This window comes from Atheta coriaria, unplaced genomic scaffold (assembly GCF_025399875.1).
Source record: "Atheta coriaria isolate IRGN ID8LTWV9N9 unplaced genomic scaffold, Caltech_Dcor_3.1 hic_scaffold_16_pilon, whole genome shotgun sequence".
Classification (NCBI taxonomy): Eukaryota; Metazoa; Arthropoda; class Insecta; order Coleoptera; family Staphylinidae; genus Dalotia; species Dalotia coriaria.
In genome coordinates this window covers 298,377-317,287 of record NW_027045458.1, presented here as the reverse complement: position 1 = coordinate 317,287, position 18,911 = coordinate 298,377, and the positions used below count along the sequence as shown (strand labels likewise).

The 18,911-nt window shown below is 38.7% G+C and overlaps 6 protein-coding genes and 1 non-coding gene across 9 annotated transcripts; 3 read left to right on the top strand and 4 right to left on the bottom strand.

The window, feature by feature from the left end:
• Positions 1 to 730: 730 nt before the first annotated feature.
• On the bottom strand, positions 731 to 1,960 carry LOC135802320 (splicing factor 3B subunit 3-like). The gene is made up of 3 exons (XM_065315884.1): positions 1,796 to 1,960; positions 1,223 to 1,555; positions 731 to 1,054 (listed from the first exon to the last, which is right to left on the bottom strand). Exons 1-3 carry the CDS (start codon positions 1,958 to 1,960, stop codon positions 731 to 733), a joined length of 822 nt encoding a protein of 273 aa, XP_065171956.1.
• LOC135802298 (splicing factor 3B subunit 3-like) lies at positions 1,893 to 18,729 on the bottom strand. 3 transcript variants are annotated; one of them, XM_065315860.1, is made up of 6 exons: positions 18,615 to 18,729; positions 18,387 to 18,554; positions 17,135 to 18,202; positions 16,579 to 16,913; positions 15,529 to 16,386; positions 1,893 to 2,158 (listed from the first exon to the last, which is right to left on the bottom strand). In XM_065315860.1, exons 3-6 carry the CDS (start codon positions 18,199 to 18,201, stop codon positions 2,037 to 2,039), a joined length of 2,382 nt encoding a protein of 793 aa, XP_065171932.1. In that variant the 5' UTR covers position 18,202; positions 18,387 to 18,554; positions 18,615 to 18,729; the 3' UTR covers positions 1,893 to 2,036. The 3 variants fall into 3 exon arrangements, with proteins under 3 accessions (XP_065171932.1, XP_065171931.1, XP_065171933.1); XM_065315859.1 differs by having other exon boundaries at positions 18,387 to 18,681; XM_065315861.1 differs by lacking the exons at positions 18,387 to 18,554; positions 18,615 to 18,729 and having other exon boundaries at positions 17,135 to 17,995; positions 18,055 to 18,196.
• Positions 4,857 to 6,745, top strand: LOC135802302 (LETM1 domain-containing protein 1-like). The gene is made up of 4 exons (XM_065315868.1): positions 4,857 to 5,191; positions 5,396 to 6,041; positions 6,110 to 6,272; positions 6,332 to 6,745. Exons 1-4 carry the CDS (start codon positions 5,082 to 5,084, stop codon positions 6,556 to 6,558), a joined length of 1,146 nt encoding a protein of 381 aa, XP_065171940.1. The 5' UTR covers positions 4,857 to 5,081; the 3' UTR covers positions 6,559 to 6,745.
• Positions 6,912 to 9,012, bottom strand: LOC135802300 (zinc finger CCCH domain-containing protein 3-like). Its single transcript, XM_065315865.1, has 5 exons — positions 8,870 to 9,012; positions 7,944 to 8,808; positions 7,744 to 7,878; positions 7,488 to 7,683; positions 6,912 to 7,430 (listed from the first exon to the last, which is right to left on the bottom strand). The coding sequence occupies exons 1-5, from the start codon at positions 8,976 to 8,978 to the stop codon at positions 7,053 to 7,055; spliced, it is 1,683 nt and encodes a 560-aa protein (XP_065171937.1). The 5' UTR covers positions 8,979 to 9,012; the 3' UTR covers positions 6,912 to 7,052.
• LOC135802304 (large ribosomal subunit protein eL14-like) lies at positions 9,230 to 10,547 on the top strand. Its single transcript, XM_065315870.1, has 4 exons — positions 9,230 to 9,340; positions 9,587 to 9,688; positions 9,898 to 10,092; positions 10,285 to 10,547. The coding sequence occupies exons 1-4, from the start codon at positions 9,338 to 9,340 to the stop codon at positions 10,504 to 10,506; spliced, it is 522 nt and encodes a 173-aa protein (XP_065171942.1). The 5' UTR covers positions 9,230 to 9,337; the 3' UTR covers positions 10,507 to 10,547.
• Positions 9,753 to 9,825, top strand: LOC135802386 (small nucleolar RNA SNORD49). The gene has a single exon (XR_010550542.1). It is a non-coding gene; the product is annotated as a small nucleolar RNA SNORD49 (small nucleolar RNA).
• LOC135802295 (BTB/POZ domain-containing protein 8-like) lies at positions 10,544 to 14,812 on the bottom strand. The gene is given in 7 exon segments (XM_065315857.1): positions 10,544 to 11,910; positions 11,975 to 12,393; positions 12,458 to 12,855; positions 13,562 to 13,763; positions 13,822 to 14,273; positions 14,333 to 14,533; positions 14,536 to 14,812. Coding segments are annotated over 7 exon segments (2,787 nt in total). The 3' UTR covers positions 10,544 to 11,072.
• Positions 18,730 to 18,911: the final 182 nt, after the last annotated feature.

Here is an 18,911-nt window from a genome sequence, read left to right as displayed (position 1 = left end):
GCCATCAGACAAAGTTTAGCGAGCACAGACCGAGAACTAGAATACAGACCGAATATTTTCAAGCATCATGCGGTTAGCAACTTTTCAACAAATTATTGAAATTTATTTCTAGAAAAGGTATCGCAAATCATTACAATAATCACAATAAATACAAAATGGTAAAAACTAAAACGCATATCGGCGACGAATGTCCTCAAGTTTCTTGGAGACTTCAGCTGGAGTTCGTTCCAAGTCGATTGCAAGAGATTTCTGCTTTGCTGGCTCCATCGAATTGTACTGTTCACAAAGATCTCCATCAATGACATTCTGTAACAAAGTTACAAATTATTTTAATATTTAATGCCATCAGGAAAAGAAGTAATAACATTTCTGATTTTCCTCAGTTATTAAAGGTTTCCATATCATTGCCATATCATAAGTCTAGCATGTGAAAAGATTTCATCATACAAGCCGAAAGTAATTAGGGATTAAGAGAAAAATGAAAACAAACCTTAACAGGAAAATAGTAACTCCTAAACGAAAGGTGGTCTCGTCCACAAAGCGGCGCATTCTCGCTTCGCATATGCATTTCTAAATGTTGAAAAGAAGTCGTGATCTTCATGAGAAGTAAACGGCACAAATACACCGACAGAACCGCTAATTGTCGTGTAAACAAGAGACTCCCAGCCTCCGGGAGGAATCAACGTGGTTTTCTGCAAGGATGTGACAGTTTCTCCCACGTGGAAAGTCGCTACGGTGTCTGCTTTTGCGAAGCGCCGTTTAGCAATCCCCTGTCCCAAAGCGACTTATTTCCCGTAGGATCTTCGTCAACATCGTCGCTGATATTCGGTGGTAAGCGAACAATCGAAATGTTACCAAACTTATCAGCGGTAGCGACAGTCTCATAATCTAGCACAGACGTGCATGTAATCCAGCGGGGATGAGTGTCGTCGGCAAATATGATCAGTTGATTTTCGGCACGTTTATAGCGTACCATGTATACAGACTCCTGTACGTCCGCAACGTAGATTCGCTTACCCATCGCTTGAATGCTGACGATCAAATTTGGAATGTGCTATACAAAAATATATAGAAATTAGAAAATTTTGTAAATTATAAACAAAAGTATTAATTGAAATAAAATTGATCAGTACTGCAGGAGTCTCAACATAATTATTATGACTCGTGTGATATTGTCATCAGAAAAGTGAATTAATATTTAATAGAAGTTAATAACACAAACCTTGTTTTCGCATTTTCTCAAGAGTTTCTTCTTGCCCATATCATACATGCGCAACATCCTCCCTACACCAGCTAATAAACGACCATTGTACGCACAAACTGCGTAGGGTACTTCATCCACAGGAGTCCTGTGCAAAAGTTCAATATTTCTGCAGTGTGGATCCAACCGATAAGTGTCCAAGAAGCCTTGACTGCATTGTCGAGGGTTTAGCTGCAGATCTTTCGCAACACCAACGATCAAATACCATGTGTCTACGGAATTGTGGAATTTTACGAGGGCAATTGACATTGCAGCCTCATTTTGTACTAATCTGTGTTGTTGATGTGTCACGCCCTACAAACCAACAAAAATATTAGTTTAAACCAACGAATAAAACACAAATTATAACTATTAAATAAAAATAAAATTGTCGCATGGTTAGGAGACCCAAAATTTCCAGAATCGAAAATATTGGTACTATGGCCAGTTCTATGTTCTGGGGACTCAACAAAGCGTTTGAGTATTATCGGAATACACAACATTAAAATCGTGTCCCCATGTTTTGTTATTAACAAAATCTAAAATAATAATTACCATAACGGGATCCATGAGTCGCACCGTTGATGCCCACATCCCATGTCCAGCTTTCGGAGCCGAGAAGATATTCTCTGGTAAATCTTCGTTAAGGAATGCATCAGCCATCTCCCGTGCCAACTCTTGCTCTTCTTCGCCCGCAGCTTCGCGCATTTCCTCGGCCATTTGCTGTCTTCGCTGCTTTTTGGTTTCTTCGGTGTAAGCATTGTGTTCAGTCTCAAGAATTAGAATATTAGATGTTTCAGGATGGACGACAAACTGTCGGGGAGTGTATTCCAAGGGAAATGAAACCTGGTTGAATACGGCGCCCAGTTTTTCCAGCGCAAGAATACGCAGTGTGTTCGTTGAAGTACGCGACAATTCCTAAACACAAATAAAATATTTAAAAAATTATCTCATTAGAATAATTCTAAGCTAAACTACATTTGAGGTAATATGACTTGATTCACTCAATACGTCACTGAAACGTAAGGAGGGCGACAAATAAGTATAATCTTACTTTGATATTAAAACTGCTTGCGCCTATGAAGAGCGACGAAGCAGATTTATCTATGCGTATATAAAAAGTTATAACAAAAAAAAACTAGAATTCCTAGCGCAACGAGTGCAAGTGCGTATACACACAACTATCAATATAACTCGCGTTACGGAACTTTCTCGCAATAAATTTCAATACAGAGAGATACAGAACTAATATGTTAATATGTATCTACATAGAAATGGGATTTTAAAATTAAAGAGAAGGTTGAAAAATGCGATTAAAAGTGCTAAAAAGTGACATTTATCAATTTTTGCCCATTTTCTTCAATCGCGAATATCTAGTAAACTAAAAGAGATAGAAAGGGCAAATTGCAGATTCTTAATCTACGGAAAATTCTCTATAAAATAGGCTAGTTTAAATTGAAATCTAAGAGATGAAATTTTAATTCCCTAGAAAAAAAGGGCAAGGCAATTTTATCGTCGATTTTCAATAACAAATATCTCCCAAACTAAAAGAGATAGCAACCAGAAAATTGTTGATAACGGAAGATTGAAAAATTCTCTATCAGATGGTTATTTAATATAATTTAATTTCTTGAGGAAAAACATCCATCGTGGAATTTTCGATAGGAGTCGTGAGAAATTTGTTTGAAGCTACGAGATACCTGCACGAAATTGGCCACAATCCACGTATAGTACATGCCGTAGCCGAGCAAGCAACGACCCGACAGCTTAGAATAATAAAGTAAGAAGCGCAAAGCCGGCGCGTCGATGGCAGGCGGCGACTGCCCGCGACCTTGTTCGCGAATTGCAATAGGCACAATACCCGCGATTTAAACTAATCTACAACAAGCAACAGAGCGAGACGTGAAAGGATGGCAACGACAACACACGGTAATCTTGGACGTTGCTATTCGCACAGCGATAAGGTGTAAATTGTGTTAAAAAAAAAACACAATTCTCTTGTCGAATGTTCACATTTGCTGATAAATATATTTATATGAATAAAACAATTGTATTTTATGATTTTTAGTTCATGCTATTGCCATTTATAAATGATACCGATGCTAGTCCCACAATTTAGATTAGGTATTGAATTTAATGATAAACTAATATTGGATTCACGTAATTCAAAATTCTTATGCTGAAAGATTACCCACTTTCACATCTAATATTTAAGTGATATATAAATTTTACGAAGATAAGACGTTGAGAATTGTATTTTAGTGAATCTTATTTAAAGAAAACTTCAACCACATTGCAGAAAAACAATAACACTAAATAACATGACAACTAAACTGAAATCTAGGTACACGGAAAACAGTTTTTATAAATAATGGAATTATTTTACTTACCAGTTATAGAAGACGGTGAATCGACGGCAAGTTGGTAGAAACTGAAATAAATTAGAAACAAAACATTAATTACATTATTTTTAACCATAATGAAATGAATTTGAGTCCCGTCGGAACGCAAACTTGTATGTAATAATGATAAGAATGACAATATTTACCTGATAGCGCATTAGTTCATGCTCCTCTGTTTATGGCAAAAATGTTTTTCACAAATCAATTAATTCTTGGCGTTCACAAAATGTCCCCGGCCGTCGCCCGACGGCAACAACCTCACAAACAAACTCGCGAATACACAAACACGCCAAATTTAGTATTACGAAAATTACCACGCGATAAACAACTAGTTGAAGACCAAACACGCCTATTAACACTAATTATCACCGGAGATCAACCAGATATAACGCGATTTACCGAACTTGCAACAATGAATAACACAAACTGAAAGTATGGAATATGGGCTCATCGTTATCGCACCGATGCAACAAAACAAAATTCACTCGCTGGAATATTTTTAGTAAAACAAACATCGTCGCGCCATCTGAGGAATCTTTGTAGTACCACAAAAAGTATAGAGTGTCTCAAGAAGTGTAGCGTTTGTCGTGTTGTATTACACTTTTAAGTCAATATATTTAAAAATGTCTGAAAATGTGTGTATTTATGTGGACGTAAGATGTTAATGATGTTAAATGTTATTACAAAACAGAAATACCTTCATTATGAATTCAATCTAAAATACTGATAAAAACGATTTCGGTGCAATTTTTCCAAATATGGTGGCAAAAATTGCCAAGTCAAATTCACAAAGTTGAAAATCGGAAAGAGTATAACGAAATATAGGAAACTACCCTTTATGATAACCATTGGAAAACAATTAACTGCTTACTTATTTCATTATTGATGAATTAATTGATGTTTCGGCTTTACACGTGTCGCACGTGTTTAAAATCAATATGAGGAAGCAATAATTGCATGTTTTTAAGTTGTAACATGAATTTGGAGTATCTGGGCTAATAGGGCACCTATTCTTTCTATATAGAGCATTATACAGGTGGTCCAAACATGAAAATCGCTCCACAAACGCAATTTAGGACCGTTCATCCACAATAATCATTTACAAAAGATATAAAATTCAAATGAGAAGTTGACCTTACTATTTATCACGGTTCGCTGTATCAACAAGACATAAAAATAAGCACGAGATTGATTGCGAAAGGCTTGGTCTATTATGTATTTTCACTTTCAGTAGAATTCGATCCAAGTTGATCTGACTTACAACAGCAACTTAACCTCTGAATTTTGCGTAGTTTTTCACATAACACATCAGAACAACTAGTAAACACAAGATGCGAAAATAAATTATAGTGCGCAATAAGAGTCTGTTCGAACTTGCATTCAAACGCAACAGACTAATACAATTGTCTGTGGAGATCAGTGCTGTTGACAGAGTGAAAATGGCTCTTAATGGGTTGCTAAGTTCCTTGATTCGCTGCAGCACTGGAAATTACAGTAGCTGCAGCAGTGCCACCAGTGTAGTCCTATTTCAGAGATGCTCTAGTCATAGGTAATATATTCTTAATATTAATTATAATTTTACTTATAAAAATTTAAGCTGTATTATTTAAGTTAAGGATAATGGCATCCACTACCAGGGATGCCCAGTATTTGAAAAGAACAATAATGATATATAATTATTTATTGAAGTCTATCATAATATGTGTGGCATTATTTCAATATGTTAATATATTTCTGTTTTCTGTGTGTGCAGTTTAAGAATAGCTTATTATTCAACCAAAAATGAAAAGAAAGTGGAGATTACCAACTACATGCTGCAGAGATACTCAAACTACATTAGAAACTTTGAAAGTTTACTTGCGAAAAGATTTCCAAAAGCCATGACTGTTTATAGAGGGTTCATGGATGGAGTGTCCTTTTTCTATCAGGATGTAAAGCAGTTCATGAAAATCTTACCTAAAGTTAATGTACCTGGCAAGAGTTTGCACAAATTAACCAGACACGAATTAGAAATTTATGAAAGAGTACCTAGAGAAATGGTTAAATTGGCACCTGTATTGATTGGTTCTGCACTCCCGGCCGGCTATATGGTGCTCATGCCATTGGCGTATCTATTTCCGAAGCAGTTAATGACTGAACACTTTTGGACGCCAGAGCAGAAGAAACGCTTTGGAGACGAAAAAATGATCAATCGACTGAAACACAGCAATGCAATCATAAAACTGTTGACGGCGCCGAATGTGTGCATACAGAGTCAGATCGTGGATGCAAAACTGTGGTTGTTGCTACAAGCCGAGATGAAAACGAAGCAGATTATTCTTCCGCATAAATATATTGGTTGTATTGATATGTTTAAGGGTATTCCATTTCATTTGGATAAAATGTCTAGATTGCATTTGGTGAGACCCGCATTGAGCGATTATGATTTTAGGTTTAAGAGTTTATTTGATTCTATGTGTGTTTTTAGATGCACTTAGCAAAACTCCACGACGTCAACACATTCTGGCGCACCAAACGAAAACTGAGACACAAAGCGCAGTTAATTCTAGCGATGGATCGTGCCATAATCAAAGAAGGTGGCATTAAAAACTTGACCGCTGAACAAATGCGCAAAGTCTGTCATCTTAGAGGTACACTATATTAACTTGGCTGTAAATTCATGAAAAATTATTCTTTTCGATGTTTGTAGGTTTAAACGCTGAAGATCTCGACGTAGACACAATGATGAAGTGGTTAAATAAATGGATGCACATCTCAGTTTCAGCTGATGAAAATGCCCTCTCGTTTCTATTGCATGCGTCCGCGGTGTTAGGATACAACGCTCCTGCGAATCGCAGACTCTTGAAATCGGAAAAGTCAGCGTTGAGTAAGCTGCGGTTGAACAGTAGAGCCGCCTTGAAGCGTATGACACATTAAACCAATTTCAGAGAGGTGGTTGAGCAGAAGAAGAAGAAAACGTCACTAGCTAATTTAATGATAACAATTATTGATAACAATGTGAAAGTTGTGCCTACACCAAAGATGAGGACAGTTTTGTTTGTTAATTGTTACAACAAACCGGTTTGTTTATTTCAAGCAAGAAATATATTTATTTGAAAAATTATTTCAGGGCGGACAAATAGTTGTGTTCTTGCCTTGTCCTTTCCTTCATCGCCAGTGTCTTAGTTTTGCATCCTACTGCTATGCATTATGCCCAATTATCTTCAAGTAGTACATGTGCTCAATTTTAGTTCTTTTTAGTGATCCCTCCACATCCAGTATAACAAATATTAATTGAAAATAACTTTATTTTAAACCAATATATATTTAAAAATATAATAAGTCCTTATTCATCAAGCAATAATAAGTAAATCAATAGATATTTGTAAATTTCATCAAAGCGCGCGTAACCAGCAGCAAAAAATCAAAGATCACAGCGAAATGAACGAAGGCAACGCGCCAAGTTTCGGCCGATCGAAAATACTACCAACCTCTTCGATTTCCTCCGAATCTTCAACATTTTTCCCCACGTTACTTACACCATTAGCAACACCTGATGGGCATTCATAATATCGCTTATTATCGACGTTATCTTGTTTATTCTCCGTTTTAACATCCGCAGAAACTTTATTCACCGGCTGCGCTTTGCTTTTTCTCTGCACCTTTGATTTTCTGTTTCTGGCGATAACGTTCAGCAACGTGTCTTTGTATTGTCTTACCGCCTTGCCGTGTGGATACCTACACAACTTCTTGCTGCATTTCCCATCGCGCTCGAAGTCCGGACACAAAAATTGATGTCGTTTATCACACTATAGACATAATGAAAGCAATAAATTGACAAAACTTAAAAATACACTAATATATACCTCGCGTGCTTTCGCACAATAACCATTGATGAAGTCCCGACACACTGGCGCATTCCTACTCAACTTGACATGTAAATACGGGCAGTTATCCTTGTGGCAAATCCCTTCCAAGTAGAATTTACAAGTTGGCATCTTTTCAGGCGATGCTTTATGCGATAACGTGCATTTGTCATCTCGGCAAATCCCTTGCAAAAACCTAAAACGGAGTTTTAAGTTTACACAAATAAAATAAAATGAAATGAACCAATAATTTTACCAGACACAAATTTGTATTTGATTTGGATCATGTTTCTTTGAACATTTTCCATTTGCCAGGCCTTTGCAGGTTCCTCTTTTGTTGTAAATTTCACAAGGAATATTATTCTTCTGTAACTTCCTCTTGTTGATTTTTCTAGAACAATTTATCAAACATTTTCAGACCTTTAAATCCATAGTAAACGTAAAAATATAACTTACACCAAATTGCGTTTGGTAAACTTCTTTTTTCGAACTAACATCGGCGTTTTCTTCAATTTGTCACTTGAATTATTTGTACTTTGTGACAACTTACCACTCCTAATCAATTTAAACTTAGTATTTTTAATAATGCTGTTCTGTGGATCTAATCTCATCATATAAGCCTTTTTGGTCAACTTATATCTAGATCTGATGATTGTACAAGATTGTTTCCTTGTCCTATTATCGAGTTTGAATTTGTTTGGAGAATTCAACATTGATACTGATAACTTTCTCAATTGCTGTCTCATTCTTGGACTCTTTGGCAACTGATTGCTACTTCTCACAAGTTTATATTTAGTTTTTACAATATTGGATTTTTGTACCAGGTTGTTTCGAATTAACTTGTGCCTACTAATGATTTGCTTTGGTTTGTAACTCTTTTCACTCATAACTCTTTGAGATATTGTTGAATTTATTTTTGATTTAGTAGCAACTCTGACCAGTTTAGTTTTAGTTTTAATGATTGGAGCCTTAATTAAGTTATTAACTGAATAAGTTTTCTTCACCATAGATAAATTACTGTTGACTTTTGAATATTTTGTATACATTGTGCTGGATGTGGTTGTGGTGGTTGGAATTGTACTTGATGCAGTTTTAGGAGGCTGCATGGCAACACCAACTTTATTAAACACATTTGGGTTGACAAAGACGGTCTTGGGTTTAGAAAAATTCGGATTAACATGAACTTGTCTGCTGAAGTTTGGATTCACTAGAACTGTGTTACTGACAGGCGGCTGCATAAAATTCTTGTTCACATAAATTCGGTTTGTTTGTTGTGCAATTGGAGGCGCATATGCTGCCATTGGGTAATAATATTGGTTAGCTACAAAAGTTTAGATTGTTTCGAATACATTTATAGAATATAATTTGTCTTAAAAACTTACGGATATATTGTTTGTTGGAGTAGTTGCTGTATTCTGGATGCATCGCGATAATATCACAGTGTTCGTTTGATTTTCCAATACAACGCAATTTATAACATTTTACTGTCATGTTCAGCTGCGAATCAGTTATTTAACCTTCACAATGTTTCCCAACCGCAATCCCCTAGAATTATTAACGAACTAAAATTTATTTATTTCCGAATAATACGAGCTTTTTTTGTAATATTTCAATATGATAAATTAAAGTTATGGTTTAATAATAAATAGTTGTAATAATATTTAAGATAAATGATATTCTTTTGTAAGTAATATTTAAATTCTGGTTACATTTTTTGCTTCCACTATTCACCTAGCGGGCAACAAGTGATCGACAGTGCAGCCAATAACGGATATGCGCAGAAGCGTTGCGCAGTAAACATTTTGTGGGGTCTTCCGGTGGACATAGTTCTTTTTCAACATCATCCAGCCATGGTAAGTCGTCTGTCGCGTTTTGCCTTAACATTTTCCTAAATAATCATTACAATACGTACCGGGTAGAAGAACGTTCAGTGAAATTTAAACAATCAATAATTTGTGAAGTGATTTTTGCACTCATTGATTATATTACTAGTATTCGATTGAATTAAAATGGGAAAAGCGTTCGACATGCCTTACATACCCTAACCTCACACGCATGTTTATCATAACGTTTCATAAGTTAATTTGGTTTTATTTTAGCCCTTCAGTAGGTTTGTTGAGACAGGCCGCGTGGCTCTGATCGCCGACGGCGATTACAAGGGAAAATTGATCAGTATCGTCGATGTTATTGATCAAACTAGGGTAAGTTTACTTTTAAATAAATTTTATCTAGTGTTAGCAACAGCTGCACACTTTCTTCAGAACTTTTTATGATGATACTATTTGATAGGAATTGCCGTCTGATACATAAATGAAGCTACTTTAATTTTTATCTGATTATGCTTAAATACCCTTTGTTTTTTGAGTTTATATAAATGATTGTGCTCAATAGTGGTTATTTATTTTTGCAGGTATTAGTTGATGGACCATTGACGGAGGTTCCACGTATCCCAATCAGAATCAACCAGTTGCATTTGACTAAATTGAGCGTCAAATATCCGTTCTCAGCCCCAAAACGCGTTGTACGCAAGGCATGGTCTGATGCAAAGGTCTTAGAAAAATGGGACCAGTCCATGTGGGCAAAGAAATTGGCCTCCAAGGAAAAGGTAACAATGAAAACATATAATTCATTTAAACTAATTCTCAGAGACAAATAAAGTGATGATACATTTTGATAGGAATTGCCGTCTGATACATAAATGAAGCTATTAAAACCTAACTGATACTTCAAATAATTAACTAGATGTATATTGAATGTATTGAATTCATTTTAATATTATGTTAATTTACTCTTCCAGAGGCAAGCGATGTCTGATTACGATCGCTTCAAACTGCGCAAGGCCAAGTCCAGGAGGAACCGTATCCGCACCGTCGTCTTCCACAACTTGAGGTCGACCGGAGCGCGTAACGGATCACTCTTCGGCAAGAAGACGAAGGGTGGCGACAAACCCAAGCCGAAAAAGGGTGCCGCCAAGGCCGCGCCGGCCAAGAAAGTAGAACCTAAGAAGGCTAAGAAATAAACAGGTGCGCCTGAATTTAATAATAAAAAATATTAAATACATTTTTGATAAGGTCATTTACTTTATATTCTTTGAAACACCTTAAGATAAGTCACTTCAGTAAGATTTAACCATGAAAATGGTTAATACCGGCTACACAAAAAAATTACTTCTAATATAGACAGGAATGTATTTTAAGTGCGCGAATCAAAAAACTGGCCCCAAATAACTTAAAATTTATATATGTAGTACGACGAAGATGCGCGACATTTATAACTAATTTATATCAATCTTATGTACACGAGTATACATAACATTCAATTAGCTGCGCGTACTTCAAAGTTTTGTTCAGCTTATGATTACTTTAAATAGTCTATCAATGTAAAATTGCATCTTTATCACAAATTGTTTGTAAATTCTGGGAATGTTCTGTATGTTTGTCGTCGAACGCAGAGATTTGAAGTATAGAGATCAATTCACCAACCAAGAGAACGAGCGTGAGCGCAAACAATTGAAAACAGTTCGCAATGACTAGTGTTGGAAGCATACGAACAAAAAAAAAATATACACGACTAGATCCAACAATTCTACATTTTACCATGACTAGAGAGTGTAAGTACGGTGGGCTCGTCTTTCAGGAATGTACTAGAACGTACCATACCGGGAGATTTTTGCGGCGACTTCGTCTCAGCTTGCACGACCTTCTTAGTAGTCGTGGACACAACTTGTTTGCGTTTTACGCCGATCTTCTCATTTGATTTTGATATCTCCGTGTGTTTTTTGGAAGCTGTAGGTGTCGCAGGTTTACGCGTAGCTGCGCTATTCACAGGTCTCCGGGGCGTGTCTTTTTTAACAACGGGTTCCTTGTTTGCTGATTTAGAAGATGCGCTTTTGCGTAAGTTCGACGGAGCTGAGATAGGACGTGGTTGTGTAAGACTTTGCGGTTGTTGCTTCGGATTGGATGGTTTGTTGTGTCTGGGCGGCGCGCTCTTCGCAGCACTTGCGGCTGTCGGCATAGTAAGGGTGCTTATACGACGTGTGGCCGAAGGACTTGGCGGGACTTGTGGAGCTCGCGCTGCTAGTAATAAACTACGTCGTAAGGAGGGGCTGGTGTGGCTCTGGGAGGTCGCAGGGCTGGAATTTCGCGACGATTCTGATGAACTGGTTACTGTTTTAGAGCTTATCATGCGCGGAAGCCGGCTAGGAATATCAGTTTTGGTATTTTTCACCAGGGACTCGGACATTTTCGCAAGAGATTTAATATGTGCGCGAAGCTCAGGCTCCATGCGCAACCAACGCTGGCACTTTCCTAATTTGTGCGATTTCAGGACGATGCGACGCTCGATGTGCTCCTTTAATTTCACTAACATTTCGTGCAATGTTACATTAGCACTATCTTTGGTTTTAACCAACATGTGAGAGCATCTAAACAAAAACCATTAGGCATTTATTAAAAATAAAGTGTTGATGCGTTAACTGAGATAATTACCTGGAATAAACACCGCAATCTTGATCCAACGTCAATCCAGATGAAGCGTTGAGTAAGATTTCCTCAATTCGCGGATAGTTCCAAGGTTCTGCATCCATCAACGTCGGCAGCACGGCGGTGAAGTGCTGCGTTACATATGTCTGACAGGTTTGTGATAATTGTAGCGCTAATTGAACAACCGGTTCGGCCCACTTTAAATTGGGCAGAGAAGCCAGTAATCGGTCGCAGGACAAACTAGTGGCGAGGACGGTAGCAGCGCTCATGTGAACCACATGCTGTTGAACGCATTTTTCGCGCAATTCGCGCTGCAACGACGCGAACGCCCTGCTGGGCCATATACGTAGATAATGTGTTGTTATCCACTTCAAACATTTTTGATACAGCTCATCTAATCCATACGCAGACGATAATGGCAAAACCTATCAAACATTATATAATATATTGTTCGTTCGGTTATATAATGATAAAATAAAAATAGTATACCTCCAAAACCCCTGTAAGACATCCGGCACATGGCGAATGAAAGTTGTGACAATGCCGCGATTTCAAAGCATGCGAAACAACCTCCTTCAATCCTTCCAGGCTTAACAAATCAGCTAAACTTGCCAACTCCACCAGACTAATGGAGTCCGGTACATGCGATGCGCCGCTATAGATGTGACACAGCGCAAAATGCACAGCATCATATGAAAAACCGTCCAATTCAATCGATCGCCCTCGAAGAGTCCCAGCAAAGTACTGACATCGTGATATCAGAATGCAACGATGCGCTTTAATGCTGCGGTTGCCCACATGCACGTGGGTATCAGTGTCCATTTCTTCCAGGAACATACGCAGCAGGTCCGTACCAAGGCGGCGTTGAGACGGCCCAGTTTGGGATCCTAAACGGAGTTTTAATAACAATGGGCGTTAATTACGATAATTAATGAAAGACACACAAAATGGAAAGAAAGCAGAAAAAAGTTAGATTATTTGCTTTCAATGGCGTGCGATTTAGTTAACGCGGAACTTTGCGACTTTGTGGGTGACCTCGATTTGATTCTTTTCAAAGTATCTCTCAGTTAGCGTAGACGCGAGAAATCTATCAGACAGATTAAGCCGAGAAGTAAAATCAAGCATCTTTCACTAATGTGCTACTTAAAAGTACATCAAATAACTTAAAGAGATTTACTCAATTATGTAGCAATTACAGAAGTTTGAATATTCGGTTATGTTTATATTAGAATAACGGTAAAATTTTCATTTTCCGTGCATTTTTTTAAAATTTTGTTTCGAACAAAACATAAAATATATCAGTGCACACAAATTGAAACATAATAATTGTTTAAATATGTATTCACTTCACACCTGGGTTACATCGTTTTTGTTTGAGGCATTAGAAGGTCAACTCTTAGTCATTGAGCAGATTTTTTTCGTACGCAAATTTGTCGATACCGAGTAAACATACGGGTTTACACTTTTATCCAAATACAGTAATGTTACCGCCGTCATTTGCATACGTGAATCACCTGTGGTGGTTTTGCGCTTATTTCACCAAATGTATTTGAAAACAGACTTGAAACAATAGTTTTAAATGCATAAACTCACCTGTACTATCTGAGAGACTAGAAGTATCAGGTTCCATTGGCCTTGGCGCAATGCGAAACCCCGCAGATCGCGACATTAGCAGCGGACTCTCCACCCAGGAACTCTCAGGAATTGAGCGACTCATCCTTGGACACACAACGTCGTTGCAAACGTCGCTATCCAATCGCGCAGGCTGACACATTAAGTCGGACAACCTCACAAACTATGTAAACATTTAGATGTTTAGACAATTGCCATAGAAGTTAATACAAATTCTTTACTTTGGTGTCCGATTGCAACTCGGGCGATTTCTCGGTGATATCGATCCTCGTTTCGCTAGATGCGTCCGTTATGAACGACACAGCTTCCATTTCGGAGCTGTTATCGTCGTCAACGCACTCCAAGGTGAATTGTACGGCCGGAACACGATCCGGTGATCGAATTTGATCGTATTTAGCTGTAGTGTCATCGGCGTTTTTCGGAGATGTCACCTCAACTTTAGTTTTACTTGCGGCTTGTTGCTGAGGTGACACCACTGCTGATTTTGTAGCTTTGTCACCTTTTGATCCATTTGATTTTCGCCGGGCGGTGTTTCTAAACAAATGTGATGGCATATCCTTCTTGGGTGCTTCAAAATCAATAACCATAGAGAAAATGTTTTTTGTTGCTGATGCATTAGAGGCCACCTCTTGTGCTGGCTCATCTTCAACATCATTGAGATCTACATAGAACCCTAGACAACATTTTCATTATTTAGTCTCCTATTCTTAATTTAAAAATATTATTATTTACCTAGTGATGGTTTATTAGTGTTTTCCTCTTCAATGACTGCATCAGCATCAACCTCAATCCCATCTGACATATCAGATACACAAACAGAAGTAAGCTGTGCCCCATTCAGGTGTACAATAGAGTTGTAGGGTGTCTCCGGTGGAGTGTCATCGGATGGTCCAGCTAACTGAAGCATTGTGCTGTATTGATGGATGCCCGTTTGAAGAGAAGAGCGCCTTGGCGGCGCTCCTCGGTGCGACGCTGCTCCAGCTCGCAGCGCGGCGAAGACGACGCCGACGTGGTGGTCACCTCATCGTCCTGCAGCAGCGCGGCGTCGATGAAGCAGTTCTGGGCGCCGTTCACCAGCTGCTCATTACGGCGTTGCTTTTGCTCCTTGGTGCGCGTCCGCCGTTGCTCCTCGTCGCTGCCGAGCCCCGAGTCCATTTCATTTGTATACATGTACGGCACGCACTCGCTGCTGGCCGCGCCAACATTGAACATCTAACGCATTTAACTTGCGGCCGCCGTGCAAAGAGAGTCGCGTGTTTATTCAATAACAAAGAGAGTATGAACGAGAGTAGAAGCAAGCACGACACCTGTACGCACTCACCGCGGACGGCTATCTAATTTTATTTGATTATTGTATAATGACGTTCCACACCAACACAAACTAAAAGACTGAGTAGGGATGCGATATCGCAGGTTAGGAAGTTTTATGTATTTCCTGCGGGATTGGCTAGAATGTTTATTATGCAGTGCCATCTAATGGTGATTCATTTATAACCAATAAGTAAACGTTCTTTGCAACGTTTTTTGTAATACAAACTTTAAAAACTTAACAATGAATCGAACTTGTGTGGTTTGCAAAGCGATTGACGCTAATTACAAATGCCCAAATTGCTTAGTTCATTAGTAAGTTGACTCTTTAAACTAATACAACAAAGAACTATGATACAAAAAATATACTAGCTGTTCGGTATCATGCTGCAATCAACACAAAATGGATAAATGTGTGAAAAGTGGTCAAGAAAAATAGAATCACTGTGATTGTCTTAAATCTCAAGAGTCCTCCAATACGTCACTGAAACGTAGCGGAGGCGACAAGTAGAATTATAATCTTGCACAGTATTAAAACTGCTTGCCTATGAAGAGCGACAAGCAGGTGTTATCCTATGCGTATATAAAAAAAAAGTAGAAAAATGTACTATAATTATTACCTTCTGGACATTGTTCAGAGCTAAAACCAGAGGCATATTCCAGACTTTCGTATGACAACGGCGTGAGATAAAAGCGACTCTGATAATAATAACTTAACCATGATCTGCTTGTCATCGCTAATACTGCCTCGGAGTTTTGCATACGAATCCTGAACAACTTTACCGGCCGTAAGCCCAAGTATCGTGTTCTAGTATCAGTCAAATTTCCCGATACCGGATCCAGAACAGCCCTCAATAACGCTCCGTTTTGTAGACCAATGTTTAAATATAATGAAGTCGTCGTACTCGCAGAAGCCGCATCTTCCTGATCTCGTTCAGCGCATCCCATTTCTACGATGCATAAGCTCTCAGCGCAAACAGGCAGAACTTGCATTGATCTCGACGATAAACAATCGCTGGGATCGAGTGATATAATTCGCACTGTATTGTCAGCTAGACCGATGGCTAGGAACCATGAGCGCTGTTCACCAGCTGGTACATTGGGAAGTGCCATACAGACCACATCGGAACTCATCCGTTGTGTCTTTTCGTAATCATGCAGTTTACCGTCTTTATTCATTTCAAAGTAAACGAGTTCTCCGCCGGTAAGTGCGATGACAACCTGGCGTTGGTTGACGGCACAGCGAACGATGTGTGTTTTTCCCGGGGCTTTCCAATCTCGCACTCGTCCTGATGCCCAAATGTGTCGAATACCTTCGGGGAAAATTTGTACCAAACCATTATCAGCAAATGACGCGCAGCAGAGCGTTGGAGTAGTGCCGAGAAAACCACTGTCAGTTACTTCCTCGACGGTTTCACCAATGGAAAGCACCAAGGTAGCATTGACGAAGGACACGATAATGTAGGCATCGTATTTATCTGTAACAAACAGTATAAATGTTAAAATATTGATGTAGATATACTAAAATGATGAAACATTTTGTTGGAACAATCAGTGGTGTTAAATGTTATAATCAACGACAAATTCAGTTGAAACACGGACTTAGGGTTCATCATTATACTGCCAAATCTAATAATATTAACAAAAATAAAGTAAATATCTATGCTTACCATCAGATTTTTTCTTGACAGTCCACACAGCATCAGGATTACCGGGAAGTTCGGAAACAGCCATCTCCGAAACCTCCAACCCATGCCGCAGTACTCTCATAGAGCTTCTCGGACCTCTTCCGCAAGCCATGTAAAACTGAGGCGTGTCTTCGCCAGCAAGATCGGCGACTTTTGCGGACAGAATTGGCGATAACGACTCCAGTTCATCAACGAGTACCAAGTTTCGAAGTGAGCGTGGGGCAAAGAAGAAGGTGTCACCCTCTTCCAATGGCATCTCAGAGCTGAATTCCAGTTCATCATCATCGTCACCCAAATGAGCAATTTGATATAGATAACTAAACAATAAAATTAGATTTTAAAACAGAAATTGTGGAGAATTTATTATATAATTTGTCGCGTGCGATGCCAGAAATGTGCTTATAAGAAAGCAATTTCAACGATGATATGCACTCGTTACTCTAGCACCGATTCGACCTGAATCCATCTTAAATACCGGATGCAGGAGATACCATAGTGCCACATTTAAACAAACAAATAAATTAATTAATAAACTTACTGGTTGCCAAATTCGCACGCGACAAAGAGGAATCCAGTCTTCAGAACGCACATCGCCGTTGCCACCGGTACAGTGTCAAAATACTTGAGCTTGATTGCTGTGACGACTTCCCCAACAGTATCTAAGGTAATCTTGAATATATCTCCCTGTTCAGTTTGTGCCAGAAAGAAAAACATCGATTTTGTTTTGTGGGTGGCTGAGCAAACAAAAATCATTCCTCGTTCGGGATCATCTAGATCATTTCTCCTTCTTGGAATTGGACAACGAATGTCCATTTGGTCTCCCAGGTTCTTATAAGTCAGATAATTTTCAGAACAAATAAGAACTCCAGAAGGACCATCTCGCCCCCCAGGCACAGATACCAAAAAATTAGCGTGCTCTTCAAGAGGTTCAGAATATTTTCGCACGACGTGATTCAAACCCAAATCCAATTCATAAAAAGTCAGCGTCTGTTGAGTTTTCTGTGCGGCTTCGCCGGTAGGATCAGCATCGGCATCCTCGTAATCAATTTCAAGGCATGCGAACATAGGATTGCTGTAGTCGACATCAACGGCGACCATGTGATAGACCAGAGTGTTGCTTTTGTGGGCTTCCAGTGGGGATGAAATCGTCAGCTTTACTTCCGGACTCCGATGGAAAATAAAGACAAGCTTTTGTTTCTCAATCGCAGCAATCATGCCAGCGCGACCTTTTGGATCCACAGCCAAATATTGGCCGGGTACAATACGACGGCAGCCAGATTTGCCAAACGTTTCTTGGTGTACTTTTTCAAATATATTCTTCACTGGCATATATTCGAGAACGACCAGGCGGCCGGAGTCCGAGCCGACGATAATGTAATCTTTCGTGCCACCGGTGAGCCTAAACGCGACGAGAGATCTTATAATACCGAAAATTTCAACGCTGAGTAATGTGTGTACTTTGCCTGTGTTCGGATCTGGCCGGAGCAATTCAATACACTTGCCCCGAGAGATCACAATCTCCTGTAGTTTATCACCGGAGAAGTTGCCATGGATGGCGTGTGTAATCGCCGTTGCTTTTTGCAACGTTAGATTGTACAAAAACATCCTGAACAAGAAAATAGTTGTTAGTAAATTTATGTAAATGAAACACATTCAAAACGCAAGTAAGCGTTTGTAAAAGCATAACCTTCAAGCCGGTTTTCACCGATATTTCGGAAGATAACACGTGGCAAACAAAAATATTACTGTAATTAGGACACAGACATATAAATAATAATGAAAATGCATACCTGAACGAAGGATTGCTTTTTTATCAGTAGAAAAACCAGGATTTTAATCAAGCAAACGCTTTCAAACGTCCATCTTCATATAGATACCGCGGCGGCGATGCGGCAGGTCAGGAAACCTTCGCTTGTTTTGAACAGAAAATTACTACACTGCCGCTGGCGCCGGCGAAACTGCCAACAACCAAATTCAAATGAATTTCGATATCGAACATTACTTAGCAAACTTTTTACCGACACGAGCTCAAGCAAACATGTTAACACAGCGGTGAGCAAGTTAGGAAAAGGAAATTTTCTTGCTTGCTGCGTAGTTTTATCTGGTGACATCGGCTCCGACCTAGTGGGGAGCCATTGTGACCTAAAAATAGATAATTTCGGGTAACATCGGTAATGTGTCAAACCAAATAACAAAACAACTAATAACTAAAATATAGTTTTCATTATAATTTAATAACAAATTATTGAAAGATATTTTCTTTTATCTGCATTTAATCATGTTTAATTACTATTTATGTTAAGTTGATAAGCACT

What these genes read in the sequence shown, in the direction of transcription:
- LOC135802298 (XM_065315860.1), bottom strand. Translation starts at nt 18,201, where the DNA reads ATGTTTTTGTACAATCTAACGTTGCAAAAAGCAACGGCGATTACACAC. An exon ending in GCGTGCGAATTTGGCAACCA is followed by an intron (nt 16,914 to 17,134) that starts GTAAGTTTATTA and finishes TTTATTGTTTAG; the next exon opens with TTATCTATATCAAATTGCTC. An exon ending in CTCTGAACAATGTCCAGAAG is followed by an intron (nt 2,159 to 15,528) that starts GTAATAATTATA and finishes ATTTGTGTTTAG; the next exon opens with GAATTGTCGCGTACTTCAAC.
- LOC135802304 (XM_065315870.1), top strand. An exon ending in ATGTTATTGATCAAACTAGG is followed by an intron (nt 9,689 to 9,897) that starts GTAAGTTTACTT and finishes TTATTTTTGCAG; the next exon opens with GTATTAGTTGATGGACCATT. An exon ending in AATTGGCCTCCAAGGAAAAG is followed by an intron (nt 10,093 to 10,284) that starts GTAACAATGAAA and finishes TTACTCTTCCAG; the next exon opens with AGGCAAGCGATGTCTGATTA.
- LOC135802320 (XM_065315884.1), bottom strand. Translation starts at nt 1,960, where the DNA reads ATGGCCGAGGAAATGCGCGAAGCTGCGGGCGAAGAAGAGCAAGAGTTG. An exon ending in GACTCATGGATCCCGTTATG is followed by an intron (nt 1,556 to 1,795) that starts GTAATTATTATT and finishes GTTGGTTTGTAG; the next exon opens with GGCGTGACACATCAACAACA. An exon ending in TGAGAAAATGCGAAAACAAG is followed by an intron (nt 1,055 to 1,222) that starts GTTTGTGTTATT and finishes ATTTTTGTATAG; the next exon opens with CACATTCCAAATTTGATCGT.
- LOC135802302 (XM_065315868.1), top strand. Translation starts at nt 5,082, where the DNA reads ATGGCTCTTAATGGGTTGCTAAGTTCCTTGATTCGCTGCAGCACTGGA. An exon ending in CAGAGATGCTCTAGTCATAG is followed by an intron (nt 5,192 to 5,395) that starts GTAATATATTCT and finishes CTGTGTGTGCAG; the next exon opens with TTTAAGAATAGCTTATTATT. An exon ending in AAATGTCTAGATTGCATTTG is followed by an intron (nt 6,042 to 6,109) that starts GTGAGACCCGCA and finishes GTGTGTTTTTAG; the next exon opens with ATGCACTTAGCAAAACTCCA.
- LOC135802300 (XM_065315865.1), bottom strand. Translation starts at nt 8,978, where the DNA reads ATGACAGTAAAATGTTATAAATTGCGTTGTATTGGAAAATCAAACGAA. An exon ending in CTCCAACAAACAATATATCC is followed by an intron (nt 8,809 to 8,869) that starts GTAAGTTTTTAA and finishes AAACTTTTGTAG; the next exon opens with CTAACCAATATTATTACCCA. An exon ending in TTTACCAAACGCAATTTGGT is followed by an intron (nt 7,879 to 7,943) that starts GTAAGTTATATT and finishes AAATTGTTCTAG; the next exon opens with AAAAATCAACAAGAGGAAGT.